This window comes from Nelumbo lutea, chromosome 4, assembly GCF_056320005.1.
Source record: "Nelumbo lutea isolate HS-2025 chromosome 4, American lotus-T2T, whole genome shotgun sequence".
Lineage (NCBI taxonomy): Eukaryota > Viridiplantae > Streptophyta > Magnoliopsida > Proteales > Nelumbonaceae > Nelumbo > Nelumbo lutea.
In genome coordinates this window covers 30,016,646-30,039,985 of record NC_142687.1, presented here as the reverse complement: position 1 = coordinate 30,039,985, position 23,340 = coordinate 30,016,646, and the positions used below count along the sequence as shown (strand labels likewise).

Below are 23,340 nucleotides of genomic sequence, written 5' to 3'. Positions count from 1 at the left end.
ATCCTCTGGAGGAGCTTTCTTGCTCCCAGAAATAAAACCCCATTTTCCTTTGCTACAAATGTGGATTTTCACTGATTGTGACCAAGCCAAGTAGTTGGTCCCATCAAGCTTAACTGTAGTTACAGCCAGCATAGAATCAGTTGGGGTTCCCAAAATTTGTCCATATTCAGCAGCATTCTTGTTTTCAAGGCTTGGGAAATCCATCATGTAAAGGCTCCAATTAGGATTTTAATAGATTTCTCAAGGTACTGGGGTTTTGGTGAGTTTAGTTTGAGCTGAATAGGCAACAACAACTAGCTCACAGAATCAGTTCAGACTTGATAACTGTGACAGTCCAGTTCGGTGGTAGTTTTTTCTTTACTGTTTCACCCTTTAAAGGACACCCAACAAACCTCTAATCACAAGGTATTTCAGGTTCTCAACAGCCGTTGTCCCAAAGAGAAGAAAACAGGGCCACAGTCCTTAAGAGACCTTTTGTCGAACACTCAGTGTGCAGTAGTTAACAGCCTACTGTTAACTAGAAGAAATCACTTCAAGGTGTTCAGTATAGGTCCAAGAAGAGGCTGGGATGAAGATGAGACTAGTGCCACTTAGTTTTAGATCAATTTCAGCAGCTCGACAGTCCAATAATCAGCCGAATAGCACTTCCGAAACAACCTAGAAAAACAGTCCAGCAACAGTGGGCCGAATGTATGTGGGCTTTGAATGCTTTAATAGTCCTCCCAAACAACAAAAATAACTCAGCAAAGGACTGAGAAAAGACTTACAGTAAGAGAGTCTCTGGTTTGAACTATAAACTAGGCCGAACACTTGTTCTCTGAGATAACTTCGAAAGTCCTTTTCTCTGATTTCAAATCAGGCCAAACAACTTGCTCTCTGATTCTTCTTGGTCACCGAACCCTTCTCCAAGTGTATAGAAACTTGGGCACCCTCCAATGACCTCCAAGAACCAGGCGGATGATTGTAAACTTTCAGCCCTAGAACCTCCTCATGTAGTTGGCTGAACTAGAACCACATGAGGGACACGCCAAGCAATGGCCCGCTCTGATACCAAACTGTTTGAGATTAGATGCAAACCAGAAAATGAACAAACAAGAGAGGAAGAGAAGAGAGAGCTGGCGGCAATGAGTGTTAGAGAGTAAGAGGTTCGAACATAACCCCTCTCTAATACTCTAAACATCTTATTAATAAGTTAATCTTTGACAAATTATAGAGAGGCCCTTGAGTGAGCAGGAAAATACAAAAAAAACAGAATATTACAGAGTATGGGCCCAGAATAAGGCCCAGGCCCACAACAGAGAGAGAAACATAACATAACATGAAATGACAGTCTATGGGCCATTCGGCCCATCTTCTCTACACACACCTTTTCCCACTTTACTAAATGAAGCTTTCTAGGTCCCTTTGCTCCTCTCCAAAGGAAATCCCTTTGGATCTTTTCTATCTTATTGACTACAGCAGTTGGTATTTTCAGCAGTGAGAGGTAGTAGGTAGGTAGACTCGACAACACACTTCTGATGAGGGCAATTCTGTCCCCAAGTGAGAGATATCTTGCTTTCCATTTTTCCAACCTCATTTCCACCCTCTCTATGAGTGGCCTCCACGTGCTTGCTGAACCATATTTGGCCCCAACTGGGAGGCCTAAATAGGAAAAGGGAAGCTCCCCTATTTGGCACTCTAAACCTGCCACAAACATTGGCATCTCTTCCTGGCTAATCTCTCCAGCTATAATCAGAACACTCTTCTCTAAATTCACTTTCATACCTGTTATCAACTAAAAATTGGATAGTACTACTCTTAAATTCAACACTTATCCACCTATGCATCTGAAAAGATGAGGGTATCATCTGCAAATTGTAAATGTGAAATGCATAGCCCCTTTGACCCTATACTAAATCCCTCTAACCAGCCTTGCTGAACTCCCTCTTTAACAAGAGATTTATAGCTTCCATAACGTAGACAAACAATAAGGGAGACAAAGGGTCCCCTTGTCTCAGCCCCCTTGAAGCTTGAAAGAACTCTGAAGAAACCCCATTAAGGATCACTGGAAAGGAAACATATGAGATACACCATACATCCAGCCCCTCCATTTTTCTAAAAATCCCATCAGCCTATGGACTTCTTCCAGAATCCCCACTCCACATGATCAAATGCTTTCTCTATGTCTAATTTACACACCAATCCTGGCCTCCCTCTTCTCAATCTTGAGTATATACATTCACTTGCCACCATCACCCCATCCAGAATTTGTCTTCCCTTCACAAAGGCCATTTGAGTTTCATCCACTACATGAAGCACTTTCCTTAGCCTATTTGGCTAAGAGATTATAGGGACTGCATATCAAGCTTATTGGCCTAAAATCCTTTATGTTCACAACCCCCATCTTTTGTATTAGTGAAATAAAAGTTGCATTCGCTCTCCTTTTTATCATTTTATTTTCACAGATTCCTTGATCATCTACATAAAACCATCCTCCAAGAAATGCCAACAATGCTTTATAAATTTAAAGTTAAACCCATCAGGCCCTGGAGCTTTGTCTCCATTTATCCTCTTCAAAGCCTCTTCAACTTCTTCGACTTCAATCTCCCTCTCTAGTCAACCATCCGCTCTCTCACTCATTTTTTTTTTTTTTTTGTTTTAACATCTTCCAAAGAGATCCAGCACCATTTCCTCCCTGAATAGAGCTTCCTGTAAAAGTCCACTACTAACCTTTGAATATTTTCCCAATTCTCAGCCACTTCCTCCCCTATTTGTACCCTTGTAATCAGGTTTCTTCTTCTCCCACTTGCAAATGTGTGGAAGAAAGTTGTATTGTCTCCCTCTTTTAGCCATAATGCCCTTGATTTCTGCCTCCATTTCACCTCTTCTTTCAAAAGTAACCTCTCTAATAAACAAACCAACTAGGAAACCTGCTGCTTGTATATGTAAATATATATGTGCGAGAGAGATGTTTTGTAGGTATTCTATATTATTATTATTTTTTGTTATTGAAAACAATAACATCCTTAACAACAAAATTTATTGACATTTTTCATTGTGAAAAATATCTTGCAGTCAAGATCTTCCTTGATAGGGTTCAGAACCATTTTTTTCTGTTTTAAAAATGGTTGCATTCAATCCAATATAAAACAAGAACACTCTTTTAACTAATTGAGGGAAGACACCTTTCACTTCACTTGGAAGAAGTTAATTTACTTGAGAAAATCTATGCTCAGTTATAGGCTAAGCAAACATGAAAAAAAATGTTGTGCTTTACAAACCAATAGGGTGACTGCAACTAATGATTTGTTCTCGGTGTAATTTTATACTTTAATGTTCAATGCCATAAATCAATTAGAAGAACACTCTGCTTCTTGCTAGCCGAGAAAGAGAACACTTTGCTTCTAGCAACAAGGCCTGCTGTTATAGGTTTTTAACTTTCTTCCTGTTCTGGGTGTTTTGTGCAGGCTCCAATGTAGATGACTCTGTACTTCCTAGAATAACTTTTGAACAGGGGAAGCGGAGCACTTCCTTTTCTGATTTGGGCCCATTGAAAGATAGTGAACGTAGAGATCTTAACTGTGCTGTAAAGGAATATCTGCTTTTAGCAGGATATCGACTTACTGCAATGACATTCTATGAAGAGGTTCACTATTCTCTCTCTCTCTCTCTCTCTCTTATTTTCATCTTTTTCCTCCTTTGGGAGTTGGGAAGTTTGTGATTATAGTACTTAAGAAGGGATTAATGCTCTTGACATTGACAGGAATTGTTCCAAGTATTTGTGAATGATGACCTCCAAAAATTCAGATATATGGACTTATTTGTATTACATTTTTATGTGGTGTTAATTATACTGATCCTTCCCCAGGTCCTGAACAATTGTACAAACCTCCCTCGGGGTTCTATATAACTTGTTACCCTTTAGTTTTTAAGATCAATAATACTTATTTTTTATGAGTAAGGTAATTCAAAGAAAAAAAGTGGGGAGGGGATGTACATGAATGAATGTACAAACTAGAGGCAAAAAGACCAAAAAAACCCTGATTTTACATTGGAAGGGAATTACCACTATACAAAAAAGCTCTGTCCATCCTAGATTTACCTAAATCATCACACCTTGAGCTTAAATCTCTAGGAGTCCATTTGAAAGAGAAAAACAAAGAGGCTGCAATATCCGAGATCTCATAAAGAAAGTGAGACTAAAAGTCCTGAACGCACTTCCATCAGCCTTAAGAATTAACCCCCCACCCTCTTTCGGCTAGTGTTATGCATCTTCATTCTTCTTAATACAAGACATCTCTTCTTTCATAAAAACGAAAAAAAGATTAGATCCCCCTTCCTCTTCTTCTTCCTTCTCATTCCCTTCCTCTTTAGAAGACTTACGCCTCCTACATTCTATAATTACACCTCATGCCTCTAGGTAATGGAACACCTGGTGTTATGCCTCTGCATTTTAAAACATTGATGGAAACATGGGCGAAACATATATCTGGTCTAGTTTTTCCCTTTGAAAGTTAACCCCTTGTATGGATGTCCTCAATCTGCTCCCAAATGAAGGAGACACTTAAGCTATGTTTGGTTTGAAGGAAAAAGTAGGGAAAGGTAAGGAAACCTTTACAAATTTTGTATATGTTTCCCTACCATTCCCTTCCTTTTCCTTCAAACCAAACATAGCCTTAAGGGCACTGAAGAAAGTCAAAATTGTCTAAATGGAAATAGGTCAAGGTGTCAGCATTAAGATGATGAAAAGATGATTTAGTAGTGAAGCTACCTTGGGGGAGTAAGGGACCAGATGCATTTATCAGTGATAGAGGGAGCGAGTAAAACTCCATTGAGGGAAAAAAGAAGGGAGGAGGCCTCTAAACAATCTTTATCAATAAGAGCTCTACAGAAGTTGAAATTCACTGTTAGACCCTGATTCCTAATTTGCTCTAGGTAAAACTGAAGAGATAGGGATACCCTCATTGAAGGCGAGACAAAGAAGACTAGGATAGATTATGCAAAGAGGCTGGGAGCCCCACCAAATGTCAGTCTATAATTTGATATGATTACCATTTCCGGAAAAAAAAATCTCAAAAATGGGGAGAACAGGGGGGAAGTGAACTATTCCTTTCTAGTGGTTAGCTGAAGAAAATTGTCTCAAATTCAGGTTACTGTCCTAACTGGTTGCTATTTCTTATTGCTTCTGGTAATGGAGGGACCTTGATTCCATACTTATTCCCTTATTGTTAAATCAACTGATAATAGATGTTGTGATTGAAAGGACACTTTGTTTGACTGTCCACCTCTCCCAACCATATCTTGGATTGTTTGCCAAGATTCTTTTGTTTCATAAAACAAATATCATTACATATACGTCTTGGATTGAAACCAAGAACCAAAAAATAAAGGAAGAATTTATTATTTGTTTAGTATGCAGTTATGCACATACCTTTTCTATTGTTGTGTGGAAGAAATCATTTAACAAGTCTGAAACTAGTAACCACGGATGGGTAGCTGATTCTGGCCCGTTGTTAGGTGCATAAGCAGATTTGTGTACATCATTCTTGTATTTATTTGAACATAAATAAATTTTATAATTACTGATGAAAAAATGAGAAAAAATAGGCTTAGATGGTTTGGCCATATGCATAGAAGACCATCAACAGCACCCCTAAAGAAGTGATTTGTTGCAAGTTGAAGGGGATAGAAGGGCTAAGGGTAGACCAAAGAGGACATTTATATGTAGTAAGAAATGCTTTAAGCACCAATAATTTAACATTGGATATGGCATTAAACAGAATGGAATGGTGAAGCAGGATTAATGTACTTAGCCCCATATAGTTGGGCTACGACTTGGTTGATGTGGATGATGTTGATAACTGATGCAAAAAATTCGTGTGACAAGGTTATTTACACTAAACCATTTATGGAGATATGGAAAGTCCTTTTCTAAACATCAAAATGTTTCAGGACACTGTTTTTTTTCTTGGCGAGTTCATCCCATAAAAATTAATTACTGTTGGAGGTTTTGTGGACAAAGTAGATGTTTCAATTGAAGGAGGAAAGATGCTAAATCAAAGGAAGAAGGATATTTAATGGCAGTGGGCCATGAGGAAAGATGTGATTGAAGGAATTAAAAAGTAAAGGATGATTTTGTATGTTGAAAGATATAAAATGCCATTACCAATGCTGGTTCCATCTATCTGGGGTGTTGGGTTGGTTGGACTGGATATGGAACTAACCTCCAGCATTTTGAAACCAAGTGACCACACTCAGACATGAACTTGTGTTTTAAGGCATGTCAGGCTGAGGTTTTTCTATTTCTTATCTTTGTATCAAGCAATAACCCCTTGTTGAAGATGTAGAAAGATCAAATTAATCAATTAAAAGCGTCTCTGAGGAAATCTTTCCCTCAGAAGCCCTCTCTCTCTCTCTCTCTCTCTCCCTTCTTTCTCATAAAATTATCACCATTCCTAAACAAATTAGAACATTTTTGATATTTTTAATACTAAACTACTTGGGGATATTAATATCTTTTCTATACCAGTTAGTGGAAATCCTGACAATGTCCTGGTTGAGGAGGCCTGGCATGTAACTTAAGAAATCCCCAGGTAAGGTCTGTTTAATTGTTAGAAGACTTAAGGGAAGTGAGTGAAAAACCATTAATCAGCAAAGCTAGGAAACTGGGAGAAAATGATGGATTGGAAATAAATCAGTTTTTCTTTCCATTTAATATTTCTTGTTTTACCAGTATTGAACCAATTTGCATCAAATCAAATGATAGGTAGATTTTGTATCAACTACAGTAACCAATGTGGTGATGAGTACTGTTTGATGATACTTGTTTTACTGTAGCTACTGCAGCTACTGTAGCTACAGTAGTCCGAACTAGTAAGGAGAAGAAGAAAGAGAAGAGAAGAAGAAGAAGATGAAAGAACTGTCGAACTTGATAGCTAAACCCTATCAGTCGACCTCTTAATAGTGATTAGGCTTCTAATTAAATGTACAAGGACTAAACTGCCCCTACTTAAGTATGGGACAGAGAACCTCTAATAAGATTGCCACATAAGCTCATAACTTAACCAAGGTGAGATGACTAATCTACCCTTATTCGGCTAACTCTAACACTCCCCTTCAAGCTGGAGAATATATATCATATAATCCCAGCTTGTTACATATATAGTTCACTCTCCCTGAGCTTAAGGCTTTTGTAAACAAATCTGCCCACTGATCACCTGAGCTTACATGTTCTGTGCTTATCTCTCTAGTAAGAACCTTCTCCCTCACAAAGTGGCAATCAATCTCTATGTGCTTTGTTCTCATGAAAAATAGGGTTGGATGAGATATGGAGCGCAGCTTGATTGTCACAGTACAACTTCATAGGTTTATCCATGTGGAACCTGATTTCTTGTAGGAGATTCCTCAACCACACTAATTCACATGTAGTGTGTGCCATGGCTTTGTACTCGGCTTCAGTACTGCTTCTAGCCACAACCGTCTGCTTTTTACTCTTCCACGTCACAAGATTTCCTCCAAGAAATGTGCAGTAACCTGTAGTAGATCTTCTATCAGACACAGAGCCTGCCCAATCTGCATCCGTGTACCCAACTACTTCAAGTTTTCCTCCTGGTTTATACAATAGCCCACGACCTGGAGCTCCCTTCAAATATCTTACAATTCTAAGAACTGCATCCCAGTGAGATATACGAGGGTTCTGCATAAATTGGCTCACCACACTGACTGCAAAGGAGATGTTTGGTCTTGTGATAGTCAAATAGTTCAGCTTCCCCACTAGTTGTCTATACCTTCCAGGATCATCAAATATTTCCCCTGTATCACCGCTCAACTTAACATTTGGTTCCATAGGAGTCTCAGTTGGTTTTGCTCCTAACAGTCCTGTTTCGTCCAATAGATCGAGAACATATTTTCTTTGGCACAGGTTTACACCTTGTCTTGATCTAGCAACTTCTATACCCAAGAAATACTTCAATGTCCCAAGGTCTTTTGTTTGAAAATGATTTTACAGAAAGACCTTGAGTTTGTCGATCCCCAATTTGTCACTGCCAGTTATGACAATATCATCCACATAGACCACTAATAAAATCTTTCCAGCTTCTAAGTCATAGCTGAACACTGAGTGATCAATCTGGCATTGTTTCATTCCAAAATTCTTCACCACTTCACTAAACTTCCCGAACCAAGCACGAGGCGATTGTTTCAACCCATAAATTGCCTTTTTCAGTCTGCACACCTTACCAGCCTCCCCCTGAGCAACAAACCCAGGTGGTTGCTCCATATATACCTCCTCTATAAGGTCACCATGAAGGAAGGCATTTTTTATGTCAAGTTGAAATAAGGGCCAATCATACATAACTGCCAGGGAAATTAACACACGGACAGAGCTAATCTTAGCCACCGGAGAGAAGGTCTCCATATATTCCATTCCATACAACTGTGAATACCCTTTAGCAACAAGTCTGGCTTTCAGACACTCCACACTACCATCTGGCAAGTATTTAACAGTATACATCCATTTACAACCCACAACATGCTTACCAGGGGGAAGAGTAGTGAGCTCCCACGTGTGAGTATGTTGAAGAGCAGAGAGTTCCTCCTCCATTGCCTGCCTCCACCCAGGTGAACTAAGAGCCTCTTGGACATTGTTAGGTATGGAAATAGATGACAATAGTGAAACAAACTGGCGATGTGAGGCGGAAAGGCGAGATACTGAAACAAAATTGGAAATGGGATGGAGAGTAGAACTACGTTTACCTTTCCGTAAGGCAATGGGTAGGTCAAGTCCTGAAGGTTCAGCAACAGGAGCAACGACAGGATCCGCAGACAAGGTAGAAGCTGGAGGAGGGGCCGGTGTCGTTCGACGTGTATACACTTGCCGAATTGGTGGTCGTTCAGTAGGGATCTGCACTGGATGAGATGATGAGTCAACTCCAACAAGAACACCCGGAACGGGATCACTGACCGGAAGAGGAAGAGGAAGTAAAGGTGGAGACGAAGATGCTTCAGTTCCTGAGAAGAAGGGAACAAACTCAAAAAAGGTGACATCAAGACAGACATAGCACTTCCGAGTAATGGGATTGTAACACTTGTACCATTTTTGAGTCCGAGAGTAGCCAAGAAAGACACTTAATGGAGCGTGCATCCAACTTGTCTATTCCAGGACTCAGATTGTGAACAAAGCACACACAACCAAAGATACGAGGTGTTAATGGAAAGGGAGACAAGGTGGGAAACAAGATAGAGAAGGGAGACCGACCATGAAGAATAAAGGAGGGCATCCGATTAATGAGGAAACACACAGTAAGTACAACATCACTCCAAAACTGTTTAGGAACACTCATATGATGAAGAATAGACCGAGCTGTTTCAAGGAGATGACGGTTCTTCCGTTCAGCCACCCCATTTTGTTGAGGAGTGGATGCACAAGAAGTTTGATGAATGATGCCATGCTGTTCTAAATACTGTTGAAAGGAAGTTAGAAAATATTCACGACCATTATCTGAACGAAGAACTTTGATTGGAACACAAATTGTGTACGTATTTCAGCATGGAATTTTTGAAAAATGGAAAATAATTCACTCATTTCTTTCATTAAATAAATCCATGTCATTCTTGAAGAATCATCAATAAAAGTGACAAAATACTTGTAACCATTATAAGACTATTTTGATCGGGCCCCAAACATCTGAATGAACCAAAACAAAAGGACTCAACATACGACTTTCAACTCTAGGACCGAAGGAAACACGACGATGTTTCCCAAACTGACACGACTCACACTGTAACACTGACAAATGACTCAAAGACGGAGCTAGTATCTTGAGTGTCTTGAGAGAAGGATGTCCCAGTCGACAATGCCACTGTAGAGGAGTGAGTGAAGTCTGAAGTGCAACTGACGATCCACCACCGTCAAGGTAATACAATCCACCAGCTTCATGCCCCCCACCAATCTTCTTCCCTGTCCTGAGATCCTGAAAAACACAAGAGGAAGGGAAAAAAGTAACAGAGCAGTTAAGAGTCTTGGTTAATTTACTAACAGACATAAGATTGAATGGAAACTTAGGGACATATAGAACAGATGATAAAGAAAGAGAAGCCATGTCAACATTGCCAACACCACAGATGGGAGAGGAAGAACCATTGGCAAGGGTAACAGTTTGAGATGTGGAAGTTTCAGAGAGAGAACACGCCTGGAGTCCCGGTCATGTGATTAGAGGCTCCAGAGTCAATAATCCAAGGAGGGGTTTTAGATGACAGGCAAGCTATACCTGAGTGGGCAAGAGTAGCAGTAGTGTGTTGTGAGTGGACTGAAGGAACCGCTCATACTCATCACGCGGTACACTCACCATCTCCCTTCTGGAAACAGATGTAGATGTGGAAGGAGTTAGGTCTGCATGTTGATTATCACTGACATCAACCCCACCAGCAATAGCATGATTGGCCCATTTAGAGGGAGGGCGGCCATGAAGATCATAACAGAAATTTACGGAATGTCCTTCCCTACCACAGTGGGTACACTTCCTTGTAGAGCTGCCTTTTTCTTTGCCACAACCTCCCCCTGAGTCACGACCACCACCATGGCCAAATATGGAACCACCACGACCTCCTCGGGAGGCATGTCCTCCCTCTTTCGTACCACGTCCACCTCCTCTGGCTGTTACAAAAGCTGATCTATCAGACTATGTGGGATTCTCTATCTGTCCCAAAGAAATCCTGTGAAGCCGAGCAAACACTTCCTCAAGTGTAGGAAGGGTAGAGCCCCCCAATATTTGGGCTCTAACTGGTTCATACTCTGATTTGAACCCCTCTAAGAACCTTGTGACATCTAGTTGTTCCCTCTGTTGTTGCTGAACCTTAACGTCTGGAGTGAGAGGATGATAGACATTGAGTTCATTTATGAGGTTTTTCATACTGGCATAGTACTCTTCTAGGGTTTTATTTCCTTGTTGCAGACCAAAATACTCCTGATAGAGCTGATATACCCTTATAGTATTATCTTGCCCAGAATACAGCTTCTTGGCATGTTCCCATATGTCCTTAGCTGTATCTAAGAACATGAAGTTGGAACTTATTTTGGATTCCATACTGTTCCATAGCCATGTCATGATTTGAGCATCCTCCTGTTCCCAATCATCAAACCCTGGAGAGTCAGCCGGTGGTTTATCTTCTTTCACATGCTTCACTTTTCTCTTTGTCTTGAGAAAAACTTCCACCGACTTGGCCCATGGAACATAGTTTTCACCATTCAGTTTAATTGAGGTCATCTGTACACCTAGATAGTCAGAGGAAACCACCACACTAGGTTTCTGATCACTACAGCCATCTCCCATTGCTGCCATGATACTCTTTCAATGCTGCCTCTAATTTGAATTCCCAATCACCAACTAAGTGCTGCTGTCAAGAGTTTGATGTTCTAGAACCTACAACAGTCCCTAAACACAATGATAGATACACACGCCTTTGTTCTTATCCACACCACTACTGATTTCACAAAAAAAAACACAGACTACACCGACATTAACTCAGCACTTACTAACCACATGCAAGCTCATTTACAACTACTCAACAAAAACTCAACTAGCTGTCATACCACTACTGCTGTCAAGAGTTTGTGCATTACAAGCACCACCACACAGCCATAGCTGTCACACACAATACAGACCTGCTTTAACGCTTTTAAGAGGGCACCACAAGACCAACAAAAACTCAACTCGTACCATTGCATTACACCTTGCACCATTCGGCCACCTACAGTAGCAGCCCTTGCACCATTTGGTCACTGTAAACACAGCCTGTTCTTGGAATTTTTCCAAGAACCAGGGCAACAACCAACTTAGTTTTCTAGGTTCTGATCAGTCTTCTCAAGTTCTTGAAGATTTTCAACCCAGAAATACCAACAGCACACAGAGGAGAGATAACCAACCTTTGTTTGAGAGCTTCAGTCAACCATTCACTGCTGAAGTTGTTTTCTTAGGAAAGAAGGTTCTGTGCACCAGAAAAAAAAAGAGCTGTGGTGTTTCAGGCCTGGGACAAATCACTTTTCTCCATTGACAGCCCAGAGAAGAAAAGGAGAGAACTGAAGCACGAACTGAAGTTGTCACGAACTGAAACAGGTCACGAACTGAAGTTGTCACGCTCTGATATCATGTTTTTACTGTAGCTACTGTAGCTACAGTAGTCCGAACCAATAAGGAGAAGAAGAAAGAGAAGAGAAGAAGAAGAAGATGAAAGAACTGTCGAACTTGATAGCTAAACCCTATCAGTCGACCTCTTAATAGTGATTAGGCTTCTAATTAAATGTACAAGGACTAAACTGCCCCTACTTAAGTATGGGACAGAGAACCTCTAATAAGACTGCCACATAAGCTCATAACTTAACCAAGGTGAGATGACTAATCTACCCTTATTCGGCTAACTCTAACAATACTGTTGTGTTACAGTTTATCAAATGTGATATATGTAGCTCATTAAAGACAATAATAGGGGAAAAAGTCTCATTATGTAGAAATAGATGTTTTCTTTTTGTATTTTTCAATTGCATTCATCTTTATTGAATGTTTCTGTTGATCAGTTTTTCCTTGTTTTTTTGATAAATATCAGTTTTCCCTTTTTATCTTGAAACATTACAATATTAATACCTTGTTGACCATACTGCAGGTTACAGACCAAGACCTTGATGTTTGGAATACACCTGCTTGTGTACCGGATGCTTTACGCCATTATTATTATCAGTACCTTTCATCCACTGCAGAGGCTGCTGAGGTATTTCTAAGCTTTTTTTTTTTTTTTTGACAAAGATGGTAACTTTATTCAAAAGGAGGTACATGAGTAGATGTACACAGAAAACTACTAACTCAGTTATATAGGGAGAGAACTATCACTAAACAAGAAATCCCTGTGAGTGCCAGCCTTTGCAAGACCATCAACAACAAAGCTTAGCTCCCTAGGGACCTAAACCTAACCGTGCATTCAAGTTAGAGAGGATGTCTCTAGCTTCAGCCAAGAAATGATCTAAAGCCCAGGGATCACCGTCACGATCAGCTAACCACTTGATAGTATATGCAAAATCTCCTTTTATGAATATTTTCAAGTACCCCAAATCTCTTGCATTCTTGATTCTAGTTAAGGCTGTCATGACATCAGCCTTTATAGAGGAGGCTATCCCAATCAGTCCACTGAAAGTCCAATTGATTGTATCATCTCTTCTAAAAATTCCACCAATTCCTGCTATACCAGGATTTCCGATGACACTTCCATCAAAATACAGGATTTTCTCCCCTTCCTCTACAGATCTATTGATTTGGGGGGGTGGGGTGAAAGACATGTGTTTAGAGAATAGGAAGTTTACAGCATTCCTTTGAAGATCAGAGATGGAGACTCCTTTGAAATACTCTGAATTGGAGGTCCAAAGGAAGAATCTATAAGAAAGGATAGACATGATCTCCTAGTGGTTTCTTATTTTGTTGTTGAAAATACAATCATTTCTCTCTTCCAAAATACTCCAAAGGATAGCATGAGCTACTAAATGCCACAATGTCTTCCCTCTTTTGCTTAAACCTCTTCCTGTCCATTGTCTGAGACAATTTATCATATGTTCTGGGAAGATCCAACTGTATTTGAATAGAGTGTGGAAGAAACTCTAAAATTTCACGGTTTCCTCACAATGTAGCAGTATGTGATTGGCTGATTCTCCATCTTTTAAGAAGAAGCAACAAATGTGTGGGGATAAATAAAATCTTCCATGGTTCTTTTTGGATGAAGGTCATAAGTATTGATCCTCTTTGGAGTAGCTTTCCACACAAAAAAAGCAAACTCTGGAAGGAAAATGGGGGCACCAAATTCTCTTGAAGGGGAACTGATCTGTTATCTTTTCTTCCTCGGTTAGAGCCCTGGAGCAAGACTTGGTTGAAAACTTACCAGATGGGTGGAGGGTCCAGGCTAGAATGTCAGGGGTATTTGGTGATGGGTTTGCTTCTTTGAGGGTGTGCATAAAACTAGTAACTTCATTGAGTTCATTGTCTCTCAAAGGTTTTCTAAGGTTTAGGTCCAGTTGAACTGAGAATGGGATGAGGACAAAATATGGGATATGTGAGCTTCTTGGTTAAGGGTAAGGCTGAAGAGGCGAGGAAAGGAAGTGGCCAAGGTAGAGTTGCCCCACCAAACATCAGTCTAGAATTTAATTTTATCCCCATTTCCCACTTTGTACCTGACATGAGAAATGAAAAAATGGTAGGTTGAGATTATACCTTTCCAAGGGTTGGAATCCTTGACCCAGTTCAAGTACAAACTGCTATCCCAACCGTTGGCATGCTTCTGATACTTGCTATTGATAATCTCAGTCCAAAGAGCATTTGGTTCTTGAGGGAATCTCCACAACCATTTGCTGAGAAGAGCTGTATTTCTAAGCATCTGTTGGATTTGCAGGTTGCTTGTCAAAAATTATTAAATTACTTGTTGTTTCCAGTGAGTGAGAGATTGCAGATGATAAGATAAACGGCTTTTAATTTTTATTTTCTTCAGTGATACTTTACATATATCTTTTGAGGCATTATTTAGGCTATTAGAAGTTAAGTTTCTATCAGAAAGTTGCTAATATTCATGATGACCATTGGCCATATTGGTAATAAATTATTGCAATGTCAAATACAGCTGGTGTTTTCACCTTTCAATGTGTTCCTGACATATTTAATATGTTTATGAGGGCATTTGGCAAGTCTCCCCGTGGGGTCTTTTGGGCTTTCCAAAGCTCGGAAGACCAAAATTTGGTCTTTTTTTGTTTGTCAATTAAAGGACAGAAAGACTGAAAGAAAAGCACATGGAAAGACTGAAATAGCCAAAAATCGGGAAGCTTCAAATGAAGCTTTTGGTCTTTCTGTGCTTCAAATAGGCCTCCCAGTCCATTTCTAACAGCCCGATAGACCAAGATACTTACCAAACAATCTTGATCTTTAAAGGCAAGACCCCAAAAACTCAGTACATCATTCGGTCTGCTGGGCTGTCAAAAGATCTACTTAGAAAGATTTGGCAAACACCCTCTATGACAGTAGTGATGTATCTTGTCATCAAATTTGAAATTGTATTCTAAAAGTATTTTTTTTTATATGTATGAGTATGTGCAAGTATGTTATATATGCAATTCCATTATAGAAACATATTGCAATGCACTTTCTACAGGAATTAGTGGATGGGGGTTGACTTGGACTAGAATGCTCTCTTTCTCCCCCAAATGCTCCCAAAGATCTGTGGACAATCATCTACCAAATGATCTTGCTATTCTTAGCAAAAAGTACCAGTAGGTCTGGTTGCACTTGCAAGAGGAGCCAAAAATATGCAAAGGGAAGTGGAAACCAAGTTCATGATAGATAAAAGCTAGGACCATATCCCCTTACCGGTTTCATCTGCATAAAGAGATTATTGATGGATTTGGTTTCCTTAAACCAGAAGAGACAGTGATCAAATCATATATTTTGTTGCTTGCAACAATGCTGGAAAAGAGATATTTTTACCAATTTTTGTAATTCCCCTTCCTTGGACTTTGTTATAGGTGAATTGATAATCAAGCTGGACCTGTTTGATCTGGGCATGAATGACTGAATTTCTTTATGGGTCTTACAAAGATAAATAGGGATAATAAACTTTGCAACTTGTTTCACCAACAAAATTTATGTAAAATAACACTCATTAAACTTTTGGTACTTCAGAATTGTTGGAGCCTGATTTTTATGTTGTTCTACTTCTTTCTTCTTGATCATATATTTATATAAGGTCTATGAAAAAATTGGATGGGTTCAATTCCTCATAGTTTATCAATGTTCAGCATACTTCCTGCCTTTATTAAGTTTGGAGCTTTAGGTAGCATGCTGTTTGTATAGACTGCAAAAATGATGAATGTGCCTGTCATGCAGGAGAAAATCTCCCTTCTTCGGGAAAATGAGTCTCTACTTAAAGCAAATGAGAGGCTGAATCAGGAAAAAGAATCCTTGTTGAGAAACAAGGATGTGGCTGAAGGTCAGAAAATGGCATTAACAAAGTCCTTAGAAGCTGTCCATAAGGATCTGAAGGAGAGGGAGATATTGGTAGTTCTTGGTCATTTCACTTTTTTAAATTGCAGAATAATTTTAGTTTTGATTTCTATGCAAACAATTGTTTGATAATTTCTTATTCTTCAGGTACATAGTTTAAAACAATCACTAGAGCTTCAAAGGAAGGAACTCAATGACTGTAGAGCTGAAATTACATCATTGAAAATGCACATAGAAGGGTCTCGATCTGGTAGAGGTTGGGTAACTGCAGATATTGATTCTTCACAATCTCAGTCCTTGGAAAATTATAAGGCAGAAATAAAATCTTTGCAAATGGAAATAGAAAGTTTGAAGGCAAAGAACTCGGTTTCAAGCAATCTTGAGTCTGTTGTTTGCATAAAAGAGAATACACAGACAGAAGAAAAGGTTGTTGAGATACATGAAGATAAAACTATATTGCCTTGTCCTGCAGGCTTGGCACCCAGTACCTCAAATGTTGAAGATAGTGAACGCCAGAAAACTGAGACCCTTGTAGGAAATGTGGCTAAGCCTATTGAAATGTTAAAAGAGCCGCCATTTAGCTCTTCAAATGGTGATGGTACAGTTGAAAATGACAAGACTATCTATAAGCATGACACTGCACACTCACAAGAAGTTGCTGCAAGAGTTGTTGAATCAGAGAATCAAATGAGTGAACCCACTACAGTAAAGATGGCAAGTTATTAATGGCATTGATATCTTCCTCCAAAAAATTTATAAACGTTACAAATGGTCAATGTTGCCTTACAATATCTAAAATAAATGTTTTCCTTTGACAGGGTTTGGAAACCATTCAAATCCTTTCTGATGCCTTGCCTAAAATTGTTCCTTATGTATTGATCAACCATCGTGAGGTTTGATACTGAATGCTTTATTTCTTTTACTGCTATGTCCATAGCTTTTCAATGAAAGGTTAATATTCTAAGGTCATGTGTTATATATATGGCAGGAGCTTCTTCCCCTAATGATGTGTGCGATTGAGCGCCATCCAGATGGTAGCACAAGGGACTCCCTGACACATTTATTGTTCAATTTAATTAAGCGACCAGATGAACAACAAAGAAGGATTATAATGGCTGTAAGTTAACCTGAAATGCTCTAATTATTGGTTGGCATTTTTTTATTTTTTGGGCCATGAAACTACAAACTTCAGACATCTCTACAATATAGATATGATACAGAATCTTATCCTGATTTTATTTCAGGCATGTGTCAGTTTAGCTAAGAATGTGGGAGAGATGAGAACTGAATCAGAATTGCTTCCACAATGTTGGGAACAAGTGAGCTTTAATCATTATTCTGCAGAGAACCACTTAATTAGCTGATATCATCCTTTTAAGCATTGTGGTTTAATACATGGGATTTCTTGACTGTAGATTAATCACATGTATGAGGAGCGTAGGCTGCTTGTTGCTCAATCATGTGGAGAGCTTGCAGAATTTGTTCGACCTGAGATTCGTGATTCTCTAATTCTGTCCATTGTGCAACAACTGGTTGAGGATTCTGCAACTGTTGTCCGAGAAGCTGCTGCTCATAACCTCGCATTGCTGCTTCCACTCTTTCCAAATATGGACAAATATTTCAAGGTCAGCCTCACTACATATGCTCAGAGGCAATCATGGAGCAGAAAACTGACTTGACAGAATTGACTGCAATGTAAGCTCTAGAAAGGTTGAAAGCATATGATTCTGGGAATGGCTTAGAGGCTTTTTCCCTAATCATAACATGGTGACAACATCCAAAACAAGAAAGTTTACCCAAAATTTCTTTTTGTTTGTTGAATAGGTTGAGGAGTTGATGTTCCAGCTGGTCTGTGACCCCTCTGGAGTGGTAGTTGAGACTTCGCTCAAAGAATTAGTACCTGCAGTTATAAACTGGGGAAACAAATTGGATCATATTTTACGACTTCTACTTTGTCATATCTTGGGCTCTGCTCAGGTATGCTTGAATTAAACGAAACGATTGGCTACTTAGGGACTGGAAATTATTCCATACCTGCTTTCTGATATACTGATTTTCTAATTTTTCAGCGGTGTCCACCACTTTCGGGGGTTGAAGGTTCCATGGAGTCGCATTTACGTGTATTAGGTGAACGAGAGAGATGGAATATTGATGTCTTACTCCGCATGTTGACAGATCTGCTTCCGTTTGTGCACCAGAAAGCAATTGAGTCATGTCCATTTCCTTCTGTTAATGGTTCTCTTGCTTCTGATCCTCAAGGAGCATTCTTTTCCATCTCCTTGCTTGAGTTGTATGCAGGGTGTGCTAACTTTCCCAGAACTCTTCTATTTCTCATATTTCTGTTCTTGGTAGAACAAAACCTTTTTATCTTGAGATACGTTCCAGTAGATGTTTCGATGGTCTTTCTACTCCATTGTGTGCGTTTGAGTGATTTTAACTGTCTTGTTTAGGGGTCACATGGAATGGCCAGCATTTGATTGGATGCATGTTGACTGTTTCCATAGCTTGATTCAACTTGCCTGCCTATTACCTCAAAAGGAAGACAACTTAAGAAATAGAATCACAAAGGTAAGAAACTCCATCTTTGGAGTCCGTTCGTCGACATCCCTTGATTTCATTATTTTTCTCAAGTCTATGTTGAAGACAAATCCATTCATACAGCTATTGCTGACTTACATATTTGTATTCAGTACCTGTTGGCTGTATCAGAATACTTCGGGGATCAGTATTCAACACACATAATGCTTCCTGTTTTCTTAGTCGCAGTTGGGGATACTTATGATTTGACATATTTCCCCTCTGCTATCCAGTCAAGAATCAGAGGTAAAGCATTCTAAATGTATGTAGAGATTTTGGCACTTATCATATGGTCTTATATTTGTTTGCTTAATTGCAGGTTTACAACCTAAAACTGCTGTGGCTGAGAGACTTGCTATAGTATGTGTTCTACCAATTCTCTTGGCCGGTATTCTTGGTGCCTCCAGTAGGCATGAACAATTATCTGAATACTTGAGAAAGTTGTTGGTTCAAGGCACACTGAAAGAGGGTTCCGTGACAAATCGTACTACTGAGATCATTGATGCTGTCCGCTTCCTCTGGTTGGTATTCTATATCCAGCTTGTGAATACTTGATAAAGTTGTTGGTTCAAGGCACACTGAAAGAGGGTTTCTTGAACTTGAGGCTTATGTGCTGTTTTTGGTACCTTGGCTGACAAGTTCTCTCGTCATGCAGTACATTTGAAGAACACCATGGAATCATCTTCAATATTCTGTGGGAGATGGTTGTCAGCACCAATGCAAATATGAAGATCAGTGCTGCCAATCTCTTGAAAGTCCTTGTATGCACTACCATCCGATAAAGTTTTTTAATACATTTTATTGTACATTTCTAATTATTTTGGTTTCTTTCCTGAATAGGTTCCGTCTATTGATGTGAAAATGGCTTCTACGCATGTTTTACCTGCCCTTGTCACCCTGGGCTCTGATCAAAATCTAAATGTAAAATATGCAAGCATAGATGCTTTTGGAGCTGTAGCGCAACATTTTAAAAGTGACATGGTACAAATTCTTGGTCCTTGATTTGGCATTTCAAATCTTATATGAGCAATTCCATACGCATTATGACTAAACAGGCTTGTCATCATTCAGATAATTGATAAGATACGAGTTCAGATGGATGCTTTTCTTGAAGATGGATCCCATGAAGCTACCATTGCTGTGATCCATGCATTAGTGGTTGCTGTACCACATACTACAGACAGGCTGCGAGATTATATCCTCAACCTTCTAATGAAATAATTATCAGAACTATTAATATTATTTTGTCATCAGACATTTGATACTAATCTCACTATTTGGATTTTGGTTTGTAATTTTTTATTTTATAGTTCTGACATTTATTTCTTTAACATGGTATACATCTTTTGTCTAAGATTTTCGAACTAACAAGTGCACCAACACCTAGAAGTGATGTGATGCGCCGCCGGGAGAGAGCCAATGCATTTTGTGAATCAATACGTGCCCTAGATGCTACAGGTTTGCTTCTCACAAGAATAGTGCTCTCTTTCATTTTTCATTGATTATTATGTTGAATGTTGTTTTAAGTGATATGGGTCCAGTGAATAAGTTGGTTATCAGATTCTTTTTTTTTTCTTGATTTCTTTCAAAGGACTACACAACGGGGGGTATCCCATCCCCCAACCCAGGTGCAGGCGGGATCAATCCCAAGTCTCCGCTATGACCAGCAGGAGACCTTACCAACCAGCTGGTTGGCACCTTGCTGGTTTTCAGATTCTTTTATGTGCTAGAATGGAGCAATATCAGGATAGTTGGCATATTTAGAGGATCAGGTGTTGTTAATGTTGCTGAGTTTTGTTTCATAGGTTGAATAGAAAACTAACTGGATGGTGACAGAATTCAAGGATTTTATCATGTATTATTGTTGATTTACCTTTAACGATAACAAAATTGATTATTAGTATAATTATTATACTGTTATAATGATAATAAGTAAAAACTGCAATTCATGCATGTCTGTAGTGCCATTTACTTTAATCCGGTTGAGGTGGTTTGTGATTGAGTTAAATTCATTCTTCCAATAGATCTGCCTACAACCAGTGTTCGGGATTTCCTCCTACCTTCCATACAGAATTTGCTAAAAGATCCAGATTCACTTGATCCAGCACACAAAGAAGCCCTAGAAATTATACTCAGGGAAAGAGCAGGTGGAACTTTTGAAGCTATTAGTAAGGTCATGGGTGCCCATCTTGGTATTGCATCGTCAGTGAGCAGTTTCTTTGGTGAAGGTGGGCTGCTGGGCAAGAAGGAGAGTGCAGAATTACCAGAGCCAGTTGAACCTCCAAAGCCCGTCCAACAACCTCCACAAGAGGACACAAGATTCAGGAGGATCATGAGGGGAAGTTTCAGTGACATGCTTAGAGGAAAAAACAAGAACAACGAAGAAAATTCCTAGAGGCAATCAAGTTATAATTTTCCTGTCTGGTTTTGTTGAATTTTTTTTCATACATCATTTATTAAGTATTGCTTCATAAGACTTCCATTAGAAGTTCTGACTGACAGAACACTCAGAAAAAAATGTTTTTTTTTAATCCATGTTCTTCTCCAATGTAAATTTAGTTCATGCGACTGAAATAGGTAATAATTGCTTTGTATTGAAGTTGTACATTCTTAATCTAGAACATACTCAGGAGGACTTTAGGACTAGATGTTTTCCTAATTAGAGCTAAAATACTGGTCTGGATGCTGATGGTTGTTTGAAGCGTGTGAGTAATGGTGGTTTAATTACTTTTCCAAAAAGACAAAAGCTGGAGTTCTATAAGATGATATCTTTTTTCTATGGGAACTCGTATTATTATACAAGAGAGATGTTGTACTGGTTCTTAAGATACTGTTGAGGGACTAGAAAAGCCACTTCCTGTGGATGTGTGTCTGCACCGACCCTGATAGCATGCTGTAAACGGGACAAGTTTTTTGGTTACCACACTGATGCATAGCTGGATGCCGTTCTCTCCGCATGTTTACATTTTTTTTTTGGCCTTTTTACAGTTCACTCCACCTCAGAATTCATAAAATGTATTTATCCCCCCACTCTCCCCCTTCACACTGACCTGAATTGTGAACTCAAATTTACCTTTTTTTTTTTTTTTTGGTTTTAGGAAATCCTATCAGGAGGGTTTTTTATGATGTGGATTACAGTTATTTGGGGTTCACCAAACAAGCTTATAAGCAGTTCAGAGCAAGGTTCTAAATATCGATATATTGGCATGGGCGTATGGGGCGAATCCATACAGCTTTTTAGTGCTTTTTATTTTTTTATTTTTTTTGCAACTGGTTCAGGGGTGCCGGTTTAGGCCTCCTCCACACCCTGAATCAGTCAGACCCCCAATACACTTATTGTAGGGGTGTATCGGAGGGGTTTCGGAATGATACGTATCGGCCAATACGTATCGATACTTTGAACCTTGGTTCAGAGAGTCATTGTATAGCAATCTAGGCAGTTCTTAGGAGTTAGGACAAGCTTCTTGCACTTGTCAATGTCTATGGTTTCTTCAAAGTGGCTTAACTAAAGCAGTAACAGGAAGCTAAGCCCTCTCAAATGGGAAATAAAGCTGAAATTGGATTTCATGTATAAGTATCTCACATGTAACTTTTGTGGAAAGCTGGGTGTGGTTGTCATTAGGTCACTATTCGAGTGAATTTGGCTTCTCCAAAGAAAACTACATACCTATTTCTGCTACAAGGAAATATAATTTAGTCAGTTACTTAGACAAGTCATTGAAGGTGACGACTGGTTCTGTTGGTAAGGTTTGTAGCTGGTTGTAGGGGAGGCTTGGATTGAATCCCACATGTTTTGTGGTATGAGCTAACCCCCCTTTGTAGCTCCATGGAACCAATAAAAGACCAGTCATTAAAAAGGAAAGGTTTTACATTGGCACCGTGCTTACTGCATTTCACATTGACCAACATCCCAAAACTCCTTTTTATGGTTTCTATTTTCAATAAAGATTCTTAAACCTGGGGCTTGCTCCTTAATATTTAAAATATGGCATTGTAATGGGGGCTATCTGATGTTCGCTAGAAAAGAAAAAGAAACATAATTCTATTGCTTCCCAAATTGTTGCGTAAAGTCCCAAAATGTTGGATAATTCAAGTATTCCTGTCGCCTTTTTTAGAAACAGAGAAGAAGAAACAATTGATCTGGAACATAGTTATCCCATTGCTACATGGAGCATGAATTCCAAATTTGCAATATTAGTTTCTAACAAACTGATACTCAGTCGATTCTGGCACTCTGCTTGGCTCCACAGATGCAGCAAAGCTGGGTTCTTGAACCAACTACAATAATCGAATCTCTTACCCCACAAACTCTTCCCACATCCTACCACAGTCGTACATTGGGAATATCTCCCGTCATCTGAATTTAGTTGGTCACTGAATATCCCCCATAGTTGGTGTGGGATTGGTTAACGATAGGTTCTTTGTGGCATGGCCGTGAGTCTCATGTGATGTCCCCCTATCCTAGTTGCCACGCCCTCTCCCAGTCTCCTTAGTCCCTTGCTAACATTTAAGATTCTGACCCACCAACCAGGCTATTCAGTCGGACTACGTTTTGACCCAGTTAAATATGCTTATTTATACTTAAAATTCTTATTCTATCCATTAGCAAATATGGTTTGAATGTTGTGTTTTTACTAAAGAGCCATTTTCATAATTTTAATATAATTTCATTATAATATGTAATATTAAAGTTATTTTTAGTTCATTTTATTAGTAATATATTACTTTGATAATTTTTAATTTAATTTATTAATAAGAATAT

The 23,340-nt window shown here is 39.2% G+C and overlaps 1 protein-coding gene across 1 annotated transcript in view; it reads left to right on the top strand.

The window, feature by feature from the left end:
* LOC148854921 (HEAT repeat-containing protein) overlaps positions 1 to 21,249 on the top strand; it is a 39,489-nt gene extending 18,240 nt beyond the window's left edge. Inside the window, 18 exon segments of the mRNA XM_088941240.1 lie at positions 3,447 to 3,625; positions 12,637 to 12,741; positions 15,885 to 16,055; positions 16,149 to 16,715; positions 16,820 to 16,894; positions 16,990 to 17,118; positions 17,246 to 17,320; positions 17,417 to 17,626; positions 17,826 to 17,978; positions 18,071 to 18,300; positions 18,452 to 18,569; positions 18,692 to 18,888; positions 18,890 to 19,099; positions 19,234 to 19,339; positions 19,419 to 19,559; positions 19,650 to 19,775; positions 19,922 to 20,036; positions 20,603 to 21,249. Of these exon segments, the coding sequence (XP_088797366.1) occupies positions 3,447 to 3,625; positions 12,637 to 12,741; positions 15,885 to 16,055; positions 16,149 to 16,715; positions 16,820 to 16,894; positions 16,990 to 17,118; positions 17,246 to 17,320; positions 17,417 to 17,626; positions 17,826 to 17,978; positions 18,071 to 18,300; positions 18,452 to 18,569; positions 18,692 to 18,888; positions 18,890 to 19,099; positions 19,234 to 19,339; positions 19,419 to 19,559; positions 19,650 to 19,775; positions 19,922 to 20,036; positions 20,603 to 20,973 (3,278 nt within the window). The 3' untranslated portion in view covers positions 20,974 to 21,249.
* Positions 21,250 to 23,340: the final 2,091 nt, after the last annotated feature.